The following is a 19,822-nucleotide window of genomic DNA, read 5'->3' as shown; positions in this document are numbered from 1 at the left end:
AATGCACATTTCAATATGCAATGAGTATGTAACGTATTCCCTACAGGGTATTATTCTCAGACATGCTCTCAACAGAATTCTCAGATGATATGGTCTGATTTGAAGGTGGATCCAGACTAGGCAGAATGTAAGCTCACGCAACAATGAACACGAAATGCTTCGATGGGAAGCCGGAAGTGTTAGACACCGCCAGCACCACGGTCCCTCCTAGTCGGAATATCGCGTGCTTCCGTGCTTTGTTTCACTTATACGTGAAAAAATGTAAAATATACCATGACAACATACAGGGAAGTAGCACTCATTGTTCCGAACACGAGGAACTGTAGAACTAGCAGTCCCTATTACTTTCTACTGCCCGTCGAAGCTTTCCGAGCCCACTGTTGTCAGGGCGTACATTTGTCTAGTTTGGACTCATCTTGAAATCAAACCCTATCAGGGAATCTTTTGAACATCCATTATATATTGATGAATATGCCTTTTTGAATTGAGTGTGTGTGACTTCCTTTACGCTGATATGGATCGCCACTCCACAGTTTTTCGCATTCAAAGTAGAACGTGTTGAAATTAAGCTTTTTTACGATTTTGGACGCCTCTAGCTCTATAACTATGCACTTTTCTCAAAAGATTTATGTGAACTTTTCTTTTGATGTGAGAAATCAGCTCTTACAGTTTGTTGGTACAAAAATGTGTCATAATACTTTTGGGAACAGATTTCGCACATCAAAATAAGAAAAAAAAGTTCATATTGACCTGTGGTCAAAAGTGGATAGTTTCGGAGTTACAGGGTGTCGAAAACGTGAAATTTAAAAGTTCATAGCTCCACTACCATGGGATCTATCGTAGTTGGGTGAAGACATCACTGAGGAACTGGCATGTGAACTATCCAAATATCCATGTTTAAGAATGTTCCAGTACTTGCGCACCAATTTTGAAAGAGGTAGGGGAGAGTGATCAAGTACTCCCAAACAGCCTCTCTAAAAATGATAGTGCAAGTACCGGAAGTTCTGAAAGATGGATATTTGGGTAGTTCACATAGTAGTTCCTCAGTGATGTCTTGATCCGACTACGATCGTTCCTATAGTAGTGGAACTGTTGACCTTTAAAGTTCATTTTTTTACGTTTTCGGCACCCTGTAACTACGAAACTATGCGCTGTATCAATATCCACCCTAAGAAAAGAAAGAAAATGCCCACATACACACACGCAATAAACAGAGCAACCATAAGAATATTCCAGTTATATTGCAACACTTACCACCACCGAAAGCGGAGATATGTATATATCTTCATATTAAACCGACCTCCTTCGTGGCTAAGCAATTAGCGTATGCGACTTTGGCGTGGGAGACCCGGGTTCGATTCCCGGCGGAAGCGCATGTGGTTCGGATTCCACGTTAATCAATAGGTCCCGTTTCATATAGCCCTGCTGCTGACAGGGACGTTAAACTTAAAATCAATTCAACTCATATTAAACCGTAGACAAAGAAGAAGAACACAATTCCAAAATATTGTATATATATCTTCGCTTTCGGCGGTGGTAAGTGTTGGAGTATAGCTGCAATATTCTTATGGTTCCTCTGTTTATTGTTTGTGTGTATGTGCGTATTTTCTTTCTTTTTTCAGGGTGGATATTGATACAACTCATTTAATACTCTGATGGATTACTGTATTGAAAGCATTTTGTATTTTGCTGTCCATGGAATATTGTTCTTTGTATATGTTCTCTGTGGTGTAGTGTGTTTCTTGATTGGGGCCGGGTAGAGTTAGTTAAGACTTATAGTGTATACTGTTGTTAAATATGAAACAACATTTATGGCATTGCTTCAAATCTCATTTCAGATAATACGTTTGAGAAGTAAGAACGGAACGTCATCAATATCAGAGCCTGGATTGACCCATACGTCAGAATAAAAAGTATTTATCTTCACTTGTTTTCTTCATCCTCCGTGCAGAAACAATAATAAAGAAACGTGTGCCTTATATTCACGTTGTAAATGAGTATTGTAATTTGAGTTTTGTAGTAGACTTTACGTAACATTAGTGAAAAACACTTTGTAAGTTTGTTTTTAAGTACTCAGGGGTGTAGTCAGCAGATTTATCTAGGAGGGGCCCGTTGTTTTTGAGGGAGGGGGCAGCTACAATATAGAAAAAAAAAATGTGTTACAACTCGTGATTTTAAGGCCTGAAAAAACAAAAAAAAAAATTGCTTTCCTTCCGGAAAATTAAAAATAGTTTTTTTTTTTTTTTTTACTTTTTTTTATAAATATTATGTACCAGGTAGTTTTTATTATGCTTAACAACGAACTACTCCTCCGGACCAAACGTTATATCTTTGTGCATAACTATTTCAATTTAAGCCCTTCTATACAGAACCTATCTACGTAAGACTGATTTTCTTTGAAATTTCACGTAGTTTCTTATAAGATTTCCGGACAAAAAATATTTATTTATTATTCTTGACTAAAAAATAATTGTTTTATTAACAACTATATCTCACTTCCTGTTTTACACCAAGTAGAAAAAAAAAGCGAATGAAATCCAAGGTAAAAAACTGAATAAAAACGTTGTTTTTAACCAAATTTTCATCATCTGACAAAAAGAAATATATATATTTTTTTAATTACTAGTTACAGGACATAAAAAATATAATGTACTTACAAATTAGTTTAGTACCATTGTTTTATGGCAGTATTTTGTTTTATTATTTTTAAATGACTGGAGCGAAATAATCTTACGATGATGTTTTAAAAGCTAGTCATTTGGGAAGGGGGAAACTGGCCTCGATGCCCCCCTTTCCGTGGCTACACCCCTGTAAGTACTTTCAAGTTAAGTGTTGGCGTACGTGTAAGTTCTAAGTCGTCTGTTTTTAATAGAACTTATCTTACAGAGCAGTCTGATACTATACACCTTAATACACTCAGGAATATAATTTATTTATGTATATATAATATTTGTTGTATTATATGTAAGTGTAATTGTGTCGTGTGTGTGTATGTATATATATTTTTATTACAAGTTTCACCGAGTTTTACCATCGTTCACGATTTGTTACTGTTAATGATGTTGTTACTACGTGAGACATAATTTTGGAAAATTTTAAAGTAAATATAGATTATTGCAGCTTTCCTTGGAAGCTTCTAATATATATAAAGAAAAAAATAAGTTTTGCATTGGTTAAGAACGTAATCCGTCCACCTTACCGTCCGCTGTGGCATGTATGCCCTTATCCATGACAAAACCTATATACTGTCTATATGTATTATTTGTATAAAGTTCGGTACGTACTAATTCATTTTTGTATTATTATTATTAGCTCAAAAGATCCAATATATTTCAATCAAAATTTTTCTTGTATCCTTATATCTGGAGAACTACATATAGTGTAGCCAAACTCAAAATATTGCTTAACGCAGTATGATGTTCTTATTCCGTAATAATAATAATAATAATAATAATAATACAGTACAACCCCTCAAATCCGAACTAATTGGGGCTGAAGCCTGTTCGGATTACCCGGGAAATAATATTACGTACTAATTTCGTTACTGAATTGGCGGTAAAACAACGACTGAGGTTAGACAGGGTGGCCCGTGGTCGAAAGGGCAGTGACCTTGACTGGCGGGTGTACACTCATGTCCAAAATGATTGTCGCATATCTATAACTGTCTTCTTGTAAGAATATAATTAGATAATGATTTTGAATAAGCATTAAGTCTAAAAATGTTAAAACCTTTAAAAAACTAAATTTGTGTGATTAAATCTATTTTTTTTATCTTCCAGCTGTAGTTATTTTTTTTCTCCTGAGAACGTGTTCGCATTTGCTGGGTTTTCGGATTTGAGGGGTTGTACTGTAATAATAATAATAATAATAATAATAATAATAATAATAATAATAATAATAATAATAATAATAATAATAATAATAATAAAAAACGAAAATTCGATTTAGGGTCCGTTCAAAAATTTTGTGGCCCCTGATCCAAAAACTAGTTCTTGGCCAAGATCGCAATGTTCTGATCCTTTTTTAATCATTCCTAAAATTCTTGTTGAACTTCCCAAAATATACCGTATTTACTCGAATATAAGCACCCATTATGTCGATTTTGAGAATCCATGTAGTATGTGGATAGAAGCACCTCGTATAAGAGGACTAAGAAAATTCACACAGCTCATCATTCGCTTCAAAACCAGTAACTTGTTAGAAGTATTTCAGATAGAGTCGGGTCCGCGATGGCTCAGTGGTAGAGCGTTCACTTCTGATGCATGGGATCCTTAGTTCGATTCCAGCTTGGGCCAAGCGAGCTTTGTGGTGGACAAACACTGTGTGCGTGAGTTTTCTCGGGGTTCTCCCGTTTCCTCCCACTTTCTTCATTCCACCGTCTCCTTCATTTCTTATCATCACCGTCTCCTTTAGCCTAGCCAGCATAACCGTGAGACGTAAAACTTGAAGATTTTTTTTTTAAAGATAGAATCGCTATTAGTACCTCTGTCCTTTCTGAAAAATGGTATGTATGTTCGAACTTTACATGCAGTGCGTTGTGAAATTAATAAAATAATTTTTCCTTGTCAAAATGGTGAATGGTGTTATATTGTTATTGTTATTATTTAATATGTACATTTATCATAGAAATTCCTAAGCTATGAAACAAAAATAATACAGGGTGGACATAAAATCTCTCTCTGAAAACAAACATTAATAATGAGAAAACTAAGAATGAAAGAAGCATGCGGTTTGCAGCAAATAATAGGAAAGCTCAAAAAGTTTTTTAATTGATTTAGAGAATTTCCACATGTGCTCCATTAGTTGCTCATACGATGTCACCTGCGAAACTTGCACGTCGGGGACGATCTTCTTGTGTTAATGCATGAACAATCTGCACCGTATATGCGTATAACTTAAAGCGTTTGTGTAAAATTTTTAACACAGTTGATTTCGGGATGCCCAGCTCACGTGATGCACAACGCAAGGATTTCCGTGAGCTTCGGGTTAAAGCAACACGAACAGCTTCCACACGTTCCTCACTAACATTCGATCTATCGCTTCTATCACGATCTAAAATACTTCCTGTTGCAATAAACTTGCTATACCATTTCTTTATTCTCTTAACATCTGGTGGCTGCTGTCCATATTCTCCTGAATGTTCGTTGAACTGTAATGGAAGATTTTGTCTCATGATGCCACAACACACTCTTCGCTTTCTGGTGTGCTGACGCCATTTTTAAACAAGTGACTGTCACGCTGCGGTCAGCTGCAGTAGATGGCAGCACATGCTGTGAGTGACAAAATCGTGAAGTATCATACAAGCGATGTTTTCAGACCGCATACTTATATCATTCTTTGTTTTCTTCTTATTAATGTTTGTTATCAGGGAGAGATTTTATGTTCACCGTGTAAAACTACTATAAGAAAAGGAACCAAAAGAATCTACTGGTATTTCTACTCTTTCTCCAAAAACGTATTAATGCAATTATAAGCGCCCCGTAAGAATTTTAGTCCTTCATTTTGAAGAAAGAAAAAAAAAATGTTGCTTATATTTGAATAAATACAGCATGCCAAATGAAAATCAAAATGTACATATGGAAAACAGTAGAACAAATGTGTAGTCAAATGCTTTGTAAAGTTTGCAAAAGTTAAATTCTGGTATGGTCTCTTCTTTTGAAGAACTTATAATTCTATAACTTCACTGGGGATATAGTGAGTTATGGAACTAAATCTTCAACATTTCTGATTTAGGAATTGTTGTTGCAGGGACCAATTGCATTACTTACACACATTGAAAAAAAGTATGTTGTAGCTCTTCGTGGCTGCTCGTTGTAGAATTGTATATATATATATATATATGATTTGTTAGCTTCAGCTCAGAAACTATGTAAAACATGGATTTTACAGTTTAACATAGAATCCGAAATACTGTGTACAATAGAGGCCCGTGAACTCGACCTAATATGGACTAAAAGGGTGATAAGTTACCGAATTTTACGGAATTCACAACTCATAATATTTTACTGCGTATTCTTTAATGAAAATTCTACCGCAATACAAGTCATAAAATACAACATTCCCTAAAATGAGTTGAGTTGATTTTGAGTTTAACGTTTTTTTCAACAGCGCGGCTATATGAGACGAGACCTACTGATTAACGTGGAATTCGAACCACATGAGCTCCTGCCGGGAATCGAACCGGGGTCTCCCACACCAAAGGCGCGTACACTAACTGCTTAGCCAATTCCCTAAAAGTTTATGTACGCTAAACCAAGGCAGATAGAAACATGAAACCTTTTGTAACCCTCGAGGAACATAAAAGACAACATTATGCTGATAAGGAGAATCCTCCAAGAGGAGGACTTAATAGAGTTACGGGAAGGATACTATAAAATTTTAAATAGCAACCCCCATCGTGTGGTACCTCGTTTGAAAGATAATGACGGTAGAGACCAGTTCTGGAAACTGCTTATGCTATCATGTCTCTATCCATCATGACGTCCATCCGTATGTATGGTCGAAGTACTCGTAGTTACTCCTTGTAACTCCCTTAGGCCCGCCTCATGGGGGATTTTCCTTATCAGCATAATGCTGTCTTTTATGCCCCTTCAAGGTCACAAAAGGTTTCATGCTTCTATCTGTCGTGGTTTCTTCAGGAGACGGGCCTTAGTGTTATGCGTGGAACGCACTTCGATCGTACTTTACGGATGGCCGCCATGTTAGATAGGGACACGCTAGCGACATGTAGTTTCCAAAATTGGTCTCTACACGTCATTACCTTTAAAACTAGATACCATACGGTGAGGGTTGCTATTTAAAATTTTGTAGTTAGCCCCCGTAGCCCCCTTGAGCGCATCTCACGGGGATTCTCCATATGAGCATAATCTTGTCTTTTATGTCCCTTGAGGGTTACAAAAGGATTCATGTTTCTATCTGCCTTGGCTTCTTCAGGAGACGGGCCTTAGTGTTGTTCGTGGAACGCACTGTATACGATATATATATACAGCGTGTATATATGTGTGTATATCACAGTATTTTGGGAACACATTTCTCACATCAAAATAAGACAAAAAAACCTCTTCCATATTGTCGAATTCCCTGTCGTGTACGAGTTTCAAGGATCCCAACTTAGAATCGAAAATCGAATCGTGACAATTTTAACGGAACAGAAAGATGTGCACATGCTTCGGGAGGTGATCCGTAATTTCAATAGAAGATAAAAAGTACTCTTGCATATTGTTGAATTCCGCTTCGTGTAAGAGTGACAGGGGTGCAAACGTGAAATCGAACATCTAATCGTGACAATTGGAACGAATTAGAAAGATGTCCACATTAATGCACCATGCAAAAGGACTTTTTGTCTTCTTTTGATATTACGAATCACCTCCCCAAATATGTGCACATCTTTCTGTTCCGCTCCAATTCTGACGATTCGATTTTCTATTCTAAGTTGGCAACCCTGTCACTTTTACACGACGCGGAATTTGACAATATGGGAGAGGACTTTTTGTCTTATTTTGATGTAATGAAATGTTCCCAAAATATTGACACACACACACACACACACACACACAAACTTTTAGAAAATACTTAAGGAATTGGCTAAGCGGTTAGGGCACGCGCCTTTAGCGTAGACCCGAGTTCAATTCCAGGCAACAACTCTTGTGGTTCGAATTCCACGTTAATCAGTAAGTTCCGTCTCATGTAGCCTCGCTGCTGAAAGGGATGCTAAACTCAAAATCAACTCAACTCATTTTAGGGTATGTTGTATTTTATGCCCTGTATTGTGGTACAATTTTTATAGAATATGTTTATTTCTTAAGTGGATACCATTAAATTGAATTTAGATACAGTATTTCAATTCATTTGAATCATTCTGTTTTTCTGTATTATTGTCAGTTATTCTATTTTTAATAAGAATCTAGTCACGGAAATGAATTGTATGGAATTTATTTGTGTAAATTGCATTTGTAATGTTGATATGTCTGTTGAAGTGCATTGTGTATATGTAAAATTCGTGTATTTTACTAGTTTTTTTTTTTTTTTTTTTTTTAAATAAAATCTTTTGCAAATAAAAATTGAACAAAAGTGGCGTTTGAAAAAGGGTAAAGTTCAGGGTTTTAACCCACTTTCAGCAACACATTATGTAAAAGTAAACATTTACCATAAACACCAAAATTTATATGAACTTCGGAGCTTGAAACTCCCGTGGCGAACTTCTGCGTATGCCACTGCGGAACAATGTAGCATTGTTGCTGTATAGTAGATCATACTTTGGAATGAATAATAATAATAATAGACCTATGTTTAGCAGAAGGGGCCCAACTCTTTTTCTAAAAAAATGTTACAATTTTGGCAATTTCTGTTCACATTAGGTTAGGTTAGGTTAATTTAGTTTATGTTATGTTAGTGTAAGGGTCTAGCATAATTTTTCCAAAAATGATAGAATTTCGCTTATTTCGACTAATATTAGGTTAGTTCAGGTTAGGTTAGATTTGGTTACGTTATGTTACGTCTAACCGGTAAGTACTTGCATCATCCATTTCTCCCGTAATTTTTTTTACGTGCTTCTGGACCCTTCTGCTAAACATACTCCTAATAATAATAATAATAATAATAATAATAATAATAATAATAATAATAATAATATGCAAATATAATAATATGATCATACAGCAATAATACTAAGTCAAACATAACATACTAGCCATAAAACCAGTTGTTATACAATTTGAATGATACCACTGTGTGTGCCATAATGTGTGTAGCTTCGTGTTCAGTATTAGCACTGCGATAGGGCACACAGAAATTCATTACGGCGGTAAAGCACCCAAGCTCACATCGTTCCAGGACATGCGGTTTTTTAAATACATATCTCAATACGGTACATGTTTGTTTTTCATTGATATTTTGTTGAAGGGGAAAGAGTTAAAACCTGGAACCCTCCTTTTCGTACACCACTGAGCCAGGTAAAACACCAAAGGGCGGACTCTCTAACAGACTTTACGCCGAGAACTCTGGGTATTCCATCCATATTTAGCGCATATTATTCGACTAACAGTTCTGTAAAATACAAAAATTCGTTAAAATAAACACGTTGGTTTCATTATGATCAGCGATACATAAAATGGTGTACCTGGAGTGAATGTACAGCTAAGCACTCACATTGAATACTTGAAAACAAGTCAGAATATGTAACTTACTTTAATTCCATTTCAGCTAAAGTTGAGATGTATTATTAAAACTATTCATGACATATTGGATTGAAATTTATTTATAAAATCTGACATAAAATGTACTGTGACATTTTGTAAAAAAAATGTATTATTGAATGAAATAAATTATGTTTTTCATGTACAGTGTCGTGTTCTACTTGTATTTACTGTAAGAAATCACAGTTGCACTGTTGAGATTTGTTTAACTACGCTTGGAGTGTGACTCTAGGATAGATAGGGTGTCTATTGGTCACGAAAGTCACGAAATCAGTCATAAAAGTAAAAAAAAAAGTCAAGAAATTTAGCTTTTGTGTCACGATTTTTTTTATTTGTATAAATATAAGTACAGTACAAAGATAAGTTTATAAAACGTCAAAATTCACCACAAAAAATGTCTATGGTAGACTTTAGACGCTACCAAATCGCAAGCAAAGCACGCTTCTATCGCATGAGTGAAAATTCGGCCTAACTCGCACCCCAATTCGCTCTTAAGAATGTTACGAAATTTTATGATTTGGTAAAGAAAAGGTCACGGAAAAGTCACGAAATTTCATTTTGGAATTTTAGTAGACACCCTTATAGGGGAAGTTGCTCACTTCACTAATGCTTTTTTTCTATTCTGTTTTATAGAACTCGACATATTTATGCAAGGCTAAAGGAAAAAAAATATGTTCCTGATAGCTTGATACTTTTACCTTCATACTGTAAAAGTATCTGATCACCCTGACGCACTACTCCCTGTATACCCAATTGAAATTCAAATCGTTCCCCTAATGCAAGGAAGGTGATATTGGCGACACTGCCGGCTACAGTCGTAACTAATTGCATCGTCTGCTACTGGCAGTAGCTAATTGTATCATTGGCTAATTCTATTAGACTCACGCGCTCTGAATGATCTGATTCGTTCTTGCTTTTAGTAGTTCGTAGTACCTAACTGCTTTGAGTGACGGCGCCACAATCTCCAGTCACATGATTTAGTGTCAGCGGAAAAAGCAGTTGAAACCTCTTATACTACATCCTTACTCTATGGTAAAAGTTACCAGCTTTGCCGGAAGGTCATTTTGTCTGTTGGTACATACTCAGTCTGTACCAAGGGAGAGTAATTTTCTACCTAGAGACAATATTAAATCTAATGATAATAGATTGTTTCCCATGAGTAATTTGTTACAAAACAAACGATAAAATACCATCCACAAATTATAGCCTGCTTTTTCCTAATTAAAATTGCAATATTTCCTCCATAAACTAACTAACTTAAGAAACAATACAATATGCGTTTAAAAACATATAATGCAGGTCTATCAGATCATTTATTGAAAGAGCATGCATTGAATATGGCTTCTTTGTTTCAAAACTCCCTCTATCTATCTATCTATCTATAAATATATATATACCGGGTGATGGTAAATCGATGAATTCCTTGCAAGGGGATATTCTACAAGTAATTTGGAACATTTTCACCCATATGAACCGGGGGTCGCAAATCAATAATTTCTGAGTAATTTGCACATGTATTGTCAAAACCTTAAAATAGGTTCGCAATCTACCTTAAACGTGACCTGTTTTGTGACGTAAAAGGCAGTTAGAAACTCCCGGAGGCGTAACCTTTTGTCTAGGTTACGAACCCCAGACCATTCTCATATATGAAATTACTTAATGGTCTTGACATCCACCCAGTTCCTCCGAGAAGAAATTTAAATTAATGCACGTCTTGGGGGCGTAGAAAACGTAGCTCAGAATTGATTATAAACATTTGAATACAAATTCAAAAATAAAATTCGATAACACAGAAATAATTTAAAATAAGAATTTAATGATCTGATGTTGAATAATTGAATAACCACAGAGCATGATGTGGACTGGTATGACTAAGACTAGAGAAGACAATGCATAATCACTTACTTTTGGTAACGGTGATAAGCAGAACCTCTAATGGACAGAATGAAGGAGTAGAAAAAACTAATGATGAATGGTTTGACTCACAGAATCTCGACGTCAAAATAGAACTTCCAATACTCGGAAGAGAATCCGGTAGTATTTATATGATTTTTCCATCATGTCAACATTCTTTGTGAATCTTCCTAGTTCTAGAAGTCATAGCCGGTCATTTGCATTGTAGAAGTCAAGGCACTATAAATTTTCCATTGGATTATGAATCTTAAAGAATATTTAAACTGCTTCCACTTCATACATTGCCTATTTTCGAATTGAATTAAATATTTTGTTTGATTACACATTGTGGTACACAATTAGTATGAATTCTTTGAAATTTGCTGGCTAATGCAGGTGCGCAAGAAAGTTTTACCCTGACCCACATATCGTAGAACAATGAAATTTTACATGTGTAATCCTGCATACCTATGTAGGTCATCTGGTAATGTACCACTCGTAACTCTGCACCGTTGCTGAGTTATAGGTCCGAACGTGAAGTAAGGAACAGTGGTTCAAAATCCATTACTGCACCTAGGAAGGTAGTGTGGCAACATCGCAGTAGCACTTGACACTAGGAAATGACTGCATGGTTGGGAAGATGTGGAATGAAGGTAGTGTGCAGTCAATTGAAAACGCGAACTATGACGGATTTCATACCCAGGGTCGTGCATCTGTCCTGCCATCATTCAAGCAGTGAACGAGTGTGTTGTTTTCCAGCAGTGAAGCGTAGTATATCCTTATAATTGTGGTTGTTTTGCCTGGAAAGCAAGTAGTAATACTCCATGTTGATCCCAAATAAACGTGATCATCACTTTAGTCGCTCAGAGTTGAACCCAGACTTCCTTTGGTGGAGGTACGTCGCCACGCTTTCATTCATTTGACTAGATTTTCCCTAGTTTTCTTCACTCACATCAGGCGAAGGCCTAGATGATACCTTCTAGAAGGCCAGGGTCATTTCTTCCCAAATCCTAGACCCACCTAAGCAACCGACGAGACCACGAAGTTGGAGGTTCGAACCCTCCTTTGAGTCATTCCGTTGCATAAGTAAATAGTAATCTAATCTAATGACAGCGTGCCGCCGTACCTCCACCAAAGGAAGTCCCTGTTCAACTCTGAGCGACCAAAGTGATGAACGTTTATTTGGGATCAACATGGAGTATTACTACTTGTTTTCCAGGCAAAGGGACCACAATTATCAGGATATACTATGCTTCACTGCTGCTTGCGTTTAGGGATTCTATAAAATCCCAGGGTGTGGCATGCTCACAAATGTGTAAGTCTCCTGGGAAACAACACACTCGTGATTTACAAGTAGCACGTATTCGATTTACATGTAGTGCACAGGTGATTTACATGTAGGACAGCGGTGATTTACACGTAGCACACAGGTAATTTACATGTAGGACAGAGATTATTTACACGTAACACACATGTGATTTACACGCAGTACCCTGTCGCGCCCACGAAAGGTCTCAAGGGGCACTAGACCTTCGTGGTCGACTGGTAGGATTTTCAGTGTAGAAAATTGTAAAAAAAACACCGCTTCTATCATTTGCATTCAAATAACAACGAATAGTTTGTTCACGCTCCCAAGTAAGCTCTGATAGAATTCAAAATATTGATTTTATATACACGAGCGCTTAGCTAATTTATGGGCGTACTAACAGGGTGTGAAGACACCGACAGAGAACGATAGCCAAGAACAACAAGTATTTATATACCGCCAATGGATAATTATCGCACAACAAGAATAATTCACATCAGGGCCACCATTTATATAAGCCAGGGTTCGAATCTCACTGTAGCCACCAAATTATGGCAGCGGGTTCATATCCCAACAATTCTGCCACCAAATTATGTGTGGGCGTCGGTGATGGTATCAATCCCTTCCGTTTACCACCAATTATGTCTTGGTGATGGAGGTTGTTATGAGCACAACAATAATAATTAAGAGCAAGAGGTAGCCTTGAAAAAGGCTGTTTATATTGGGACTTTAAATTAGTCCGTGTCAAGACGAGCTATGCAGCTCGGATGGTAGATGATTTAATAGCATACAATTTCAATAACAACCGAGTCAGGGCGCAAAGGCGCAGATGTCCATCTCAAGCAAATAGGCTATCGAATGACCACTCGTCAAGGGGACAGCTTTAGGGTCCCGCAGCAATACAAATAACAAGGAAGGCGGTTTTCGTCACAATGAGGACGAGGGGTGGTCAGTACGCAAGAGAACGAATGATTACAAGTATTATGATATTAGCGAGTAGGCTTCAGCGAGTTGGAATACCACTGCTATCAGCCAGTTCAGAATACTTAACAAGTTAGCATATCAAAACATATTATATCGTTACAATTAAACACGAGATTACCGCTCGAATTGAAAGAGATCTTGGAAATCAAATGTAGTTAACAATTCACACAAACGATATTAAAGCAACTAAAGGTTTCAAAGTAATTTTGAAACTACTTGGGAGGTGATCCCCTTTACAGTTAAGCGACTTGATGAAAACGAAATGCAAATGATAGGTACATGAAAATATTAAATAAACAGTGGTAACCCACCTGAGGTCCGTGGTCCTACCTCCAGGTACTCCAAGTCGAGATGGGAAGACTCTGGGGTTACCTCGACGTTGCTGTAGCCGTTTCGTACGCACCAGGTAGCACAATCACTTAAAAGCACTCAAGAACACTATAGCGATAAAATTACTCACTTGTACTTTGAGCGGCTGAAATACAAGAGCAGGAGAGACGGACGATGGTCAGGACTTCGTGTAAGACGATGTCGTCACTGAGCTTCGTACAGGACTAGAAGTCTTCGGAAAATTGGGACTTCGCACAGGCTGGTCTTCTCCTGGTTGGTTGATGGAATAGAGGTGAGACGAATGGAAAATGCAGTTCCCAGATTAGAATTGTGTCCAACAGGATTTCATTCCACAGGTCATCTGCTTTCTCCAGTAGACTACAACGATGGCACGTCGATGTTGAGGCGTTAATATAGATCTTAAGAAAGATTATGAAACGTTCACCAAAAGGAAGTATTGAGAATGTTTTTAAATGACGTAAACGACGCAAGTTCGAGTTAGATAGAGTTTTATTAGCTGGCTCGAGTAAGTCCGTGGACTTGATACAATACAAGTGACTTCCTACATGAGGTCTTCTACAGATACGTAAATCAGCGTTAGCGCAGGTTAACTAATATTGAATTAGGAAGCGTTCAGGAGCACAAACAGTTAGAGTTAATGAGAGATCTTGAAGAGATCCGTATAGAGCCAGTGCTCAGATTAGGTAAACAGAATCTGAGTGGTAGTAACTAAGTTTTTAGATTAACTGTATACTCACAATGAGACAAGTGATACTGTCCAGTTTGAAGTGAGCACTTAGGAATGGATTGGCGATAACACACACTGCTCGTCTCCAATAGTGAATCTTAATGAAATAACCGTGGTGAAAGAATAACGTTCATACGTCGTATGATGGAATTTAACAGTCACTGCCGACACAATAAAAATAGCACAAGTCGGTGAATGATGTAACAAAGTTTCTCCCGACCGAAGAACGGGCTAGAATAGGAGTGTCAACGTTCCGGCGTAAGTTCTAAGTAAGACTGTGGACGATAAGTCCATGTCTTGGAGTTTGATGGAACTTTCTCCGAAGGGGGCAACAAGTGCGGAGCTTGTGGCTCTTCGAAAAGGTTATCGGAATTCTCCCGAAGGAGGCAACGAGCGTGGAGCTCGTGCCTCTTCAAAAACTATATCGTAATCCCCCAAAAAGAGAGATGTACTCACTTTTTGTTTGCCCTTATCATTTTCACACGGCACTAGGGTAGGGACGTGTAAATACAGGGGTAAGCCAGGGTTTTACCTGATTGGATTTTTAATTATTTATGAAACGAATTTGAGTTTCTGCGGCTGCGCAAGCAGGCGGAGGGCGTATCCTAAAAGCTTCCTTTACATGGGAAAATTTCTTTATACCAAACTCTGATAACCTGAGGAGGTTGACATTTGACCTCATGTGTACAGTACAAAGAGTCACGTCTGGTTACAGATGGTACAATTTACTAAGACAGGTTCAATTATACCATGACTCTACAGACACATTATCTTTCCAATAAAATTTAAAGAGTTTAAAAGTTCAAAGCTTTACAAGTGTGCTGTAAAAATAATAACTTTAGGACTATGACAATTTGTATTACTAAAACGTCCAAAAACAGTGAGTAATCAAATTTATAATCGAACACTTGTGGTTGTATTGCGAGGAAATGGGACTTTGTGTCAGAGACATTGAATATATTGCTGGCTTGCAAAATAACCTTTTTAACCTTTGAGTTAACTAAACGAAATTCAGATTATTCCTATCGTTTTTATTTATTTAAGGTTGTGATAACCAAAAGTAGGAATCTGTTACTTTTCTTCTAAAAGAAAATATTATCTTCTCAGACGAGAAAGGTTATAGTTTAACTGCCTCTTGAAGCAGACAGTCAGCTGGCTGGAAGAGGATGAAGCAGACACAATATTTCATCCGAAAAAAATAAATACAGCTGGAAGGAACTGGATCAGCGCGAAGAGAATGCCTAACATTTCTCTGTTCTATTGCTTTTCCTTGTTTTAAGATTTTAAGAAAAAATAAACTTGTATACGCAATTAGCAAAATAATTGTCGTTAATTGTTTAGGTAATTGTGGAGTGTGGCAAAAATTTTGGCGCCAATTGAGTTGGCGCTTCCGGCACACTACAACCCAGATGATTTACATGTAGGAAAGAGGGGATTTACACGTAGCACAAAAGTGATTTACATGTACGACAAGTGATTTACACGTAGCACACAGGTGATTTACACGCAGTACCCAGGTGATTTACATGTAGGAAAGAGATGATTTACACGCAGTACTCAGATGAATAACATGTAGGGCACAGGTGATTACCTCATAGTGCAGAGGTGATGTAAAAGCATATTCGAGATGCAACGAAAAAAAGAGTATATATTTGGTGCCTTACGCAGTAACACCATCTATAACACCAAAGTTCTTTTTTTTTTAGTGTAATAGGGTTAGGGATTGGTAGGTTGTACTTGATGCATCAATTTGTAGTTCCAAAAGAATAAATGCTTTTGGAGTATGTCTTCTAACTCTAGCCATGAGAGGGTTACGCCCTCTCTTTGGCACAGTATTATCACCAAAGATTTTTTTACGGTCTACCCGTCTAAAGGGTGGCGCCCTTTCTTCGGGGAAGTGTTGCATTGATATTGTGGAGGCTATAATAATTATGGTTGGTCTAAGGGTTTTTTCTCTTTATTCATTATTTTAAAGACATGAACATATATACAGTAGAAATAAACTTGGATTGGTGATATACATAAATAAAATAATAATAAATGTGCATGGAAGCGATGAGTAATATGAAACAAGAAAATAACAAAATTAGTGCAGTGCATAAAGGTTCAGTGCGTGAATATAACAACAAATATGAAAAACATTAAAAACGAATAGCAAAAACATAGCAGGAATATTAGAACTCATAGAAATAATTATTTGAAATGATGATGAAATGAGGATGAATTGTTCTGGACGCCACAACACGAGGTTCTGTTAGTGAACAGATGCGGTTATCTTCTGTTCTTGGGGCTATTCAGGAACTGATGTAGACAGGAGAGGCCCATGTTAGTAGGTATTTACTGTGCATATGATGGATATATGGAAGATAGATGACGTGGATGATATATATAGCAAATACTTCTAGGTCTCGGTCGGCAGGATCTATTTGCAAGTGGTACAATGTAAGATAGTGCTGTAGCGAAGAATCGACGTATCGTGGTGGTGCATCATTGTCTCGGTCATAGCGTATTACGTCCTGAAGCATGGGGTGTTGTAAGTCAAAACGTTGCGTAATATAACGGATGCGAAGCTGTTCTAGATGGATAAGCAATGGTGGAAAATCTATGAGGTCATAGAGGAGCCTAGTTGGACTTGGTAATTTAATTCGATAGGCCAATCTGAAAGCATGTCTCTGCATTATAGATAATTGTTTATAAAATTTGTCGGGGGCAGCGGTCCAAGCTGTATGGCCGTAAGTTAAAGTAGTCCTCATAAAAGCTTTGTAAGTATGGAGGACAGTAGGTGGTCGTAAACCCCAGCTGGTTCCAACTAAGCGTTTAAGGAGATTTAGTCTGTTCTTGGCTTGAGTAAAGCCTGTCTCAGACGGGACTGAAGTAAGGCTGCGATTCACGATCTAAAATTCACGATTTTACTTAACGATCGTGTGAGAAGTAACTTGCCCCTAGTTCAGGTTGACATTCTCTGCTGTCCTTATTTGGATCCTGACTTGGAAGAAATAGAAGCAGTTTCTATTTTCATCTGGACTTACATACAACTACCAATCAGAAAAGAGTAGCGCCTGACGACGACATTCAACTTTATTTCTCGCTGTAATTTCAAAACAATGCTGCCTGGACAAGAAAAGCACAAATAGTATTAATAGAGTCATACGAAAAATATGATTTTTTTGTAGCACGATTTATATTATTTAAAAAATGCAAGAATAAAGACCTTAGAGGAGGTATGCAGTGAAGGTATCCTCCCGAACACTACAGCTGTGAACAAATGTAATTACATCTTTTAAAAGAATAAAAATAGGTGATTATTGTGCAATTTGTATACCAAAAAAAGTAACATGTTAAAAAAAAGCGTGCAGGTTTACTTTTGGCGCACCACTCGAAATAATTGCTCAAAAATTAGAATTCTTTCACTAATTACCTTCTTATTGTTTTTTGAATGATTTATGCTGGGCGACATGAAAATATCCACATGGCCTAGTTAAAATTCAAGGGCGTATCATAAGCAATTGTTGAAAACTTATAATTCTTTTTCGATTTTCGTATAAATACAGCGTCCGAATGCATGCATAAAAACTACAGCCCAAAAAGCACAAAACAACTTGCGCTAGGTCGCCACTAAAAAGCACAAGTGCTATCTAACCGAGTCATAGCAAAGCGTAGCTGTAGGGCCCAAGAGTTAGAGAGGTGGTGCGTCTGATGGGAGCAGGCGCGTCAGCGAAGGTGGGTATCCACATAAGCGAGGATAGTGAAGACGAGTGGGTTTTGACAATGATACGAGTTTCAATAGCATTTGTCATGGTTTCATACTAGTAGCATTCCACTTGTAAACAAAATACAATTTCTGTAAATTGTGCAGAAATTCATCGCTGGTGGAAAATAGTTTCTATACAGGCATCTTTCATACCAACTCATTTATTTTATCCGTCGTAAAGCACTTGTAATAATTTTAGACTAGTAATCCTACACTTGTAAACATAAAATTCAGATGTGATAAGCCAAAAGGAAACCAGCGCCAAAAACAGAAACAATGATAGTTAATTGCCATCAGTGTTATGTGGCTTTTGTGAAATTTTAGGAAACAGTTCTACAATGTTGGCACAATACAAAAATTCCAGGTGTAGAGCATGAGATGGGTTCCCGGTGGGTATAACTTACCTTATGGGCTATGTGGGCATTTTTGTGGGTACTTAGCTGACAGGATGCACTCAGTACCTATACTAGAAAATTGCACTTTCTTCTTTATTTTAGCTTTCCGCGCCTGATAACTGCCCTCATTTACATATTTGGTCAAGTCATTTGATTTTCAGTTTTACAATCTGGTGGATCCAAGGATCTGCGGACCATTTTTCAGCTGATACAGACTCCCTCATGTTCGTATCTTGCTGCTGAATTTTCGGAGTTACTAATTTCAATAGGGTATGGAACTGAATAATCCGTAGGGTTTTTGTTTTTTTTTTTTTTTTTTTGGTAGGAACGAGGATTTGTAACTAGCTCATTATTCATAATTGAAAATACAGTGCTTTTCTGTGCATTATTGCGGAGAAGAATTCACTCCCTGGTCCACCAGTTCCTCTTTACTTTATCTTTCTCTCTCTCTCTCTCTCGTTTTTTTGGGGGGGAGTGGCGGGCGGATTTTGTGTCAGCAACAGAGCAGATATCGCTGCTATGGCTATTTCATCCTCTTCAGATGAACTCATATCGTGATATAGAAAAACAATAACAATTACGATTTGCGTAACACGTTTTTCGTTTGTTTTAATACAGCGACCACGAGAGGCTCTGCTGGTAAAACCTACTTAGTTTTAAGGATCGTCTGAGACCCCTACATCACCTCAGGATAAAAGAAATTGTATGGAAGTTTGAGTTAAGCAACACTGTTAAGTTGTAGCCTGGATTGAGTCCTTAGTTCAGATCCGTGTGAGACGGGCTTAATAATTTTCTGAAGATGCGGTGTTCAAGTGAGCTTTGTGTCAAATATCACCCCAAGGTAGGTAAGAGAAAATGAACGAGGAATTGGCGTGTTGTCCACACGAATGTTTAATAGATTTGGATTGCGAAACACTCTGGATCGTCTACCATGTGGTAGAAATACAATAGATTGTGTTTTCGCAGAGTTAATACTGAGTCTCCACACGTCACACCAGTGGACAAATGTGTCGATGGCTGGCTGCATTAGTCTGTTGATACGTTGTATAGTACGAGCCGTTGTTAGAAATTCTGTGTCGTCAGCGAATTGATAGACTTGAACGTGAGGAGCGAGTCTGAGATCAGCAACGTAAAGTAAGTACAGCAATGGAGACAAAGAAGAACCTTGAGGTACGCCAGAGTGTAAGAAAATTGGGTGTGATAGAGCGTTGTTAATAGAGG

At 37.4% G+C, this 19,822-nt stretch overlaps 1 protein-coding gene across 3 annotated transcripts in view; it reads left to right on the top strand.

Moving 5' to 3' along the window:
• Nucleotides 1-8,237, top strand: part of Cep290 (Centrosomal protein 290kDa) — a 242,003-nt gene extending 233,766 nt beyond the window's left edge. For all 3 annotated transcript variants that reach the window (XM_081756433.1, XM_081756431.1, XM_081756432.1), the window contains one exon: nt 1,839-8,237. In XM_081756433.1, coding sequence (XP_081612559.1) covers nt 1,839-1,910 — 72 coding nt within the window. In that variant the 3' untranslated portion in view covers nt 1,911-8,237. The remainder of the gene's footprint in view (nt 1-1,838) is intronic.
• The last annotated feature ends 11,585 nt before the right edge of the window (nt 8,238-19,822 follow it).

Source organism: Thermobia domestica, chromosome 4, assembly GCF_964235325.1.
Source record: "Thermobia domestica chromosome 4, izTheDome1.hap1.1, whole genome shotgun sequence".
In the NCBI taxonomy this organism is placed as follows: Eukaryota; Metazoa; Arthropoda; class Insecta; order Zygentoma; family Lepismatidae; genus Thermobia; species Thermobia domestica.
Note: the sequence above shows the minus strand (reverse complement) of the source record. Positions and strands in the feature narration are given on the sequence as shown.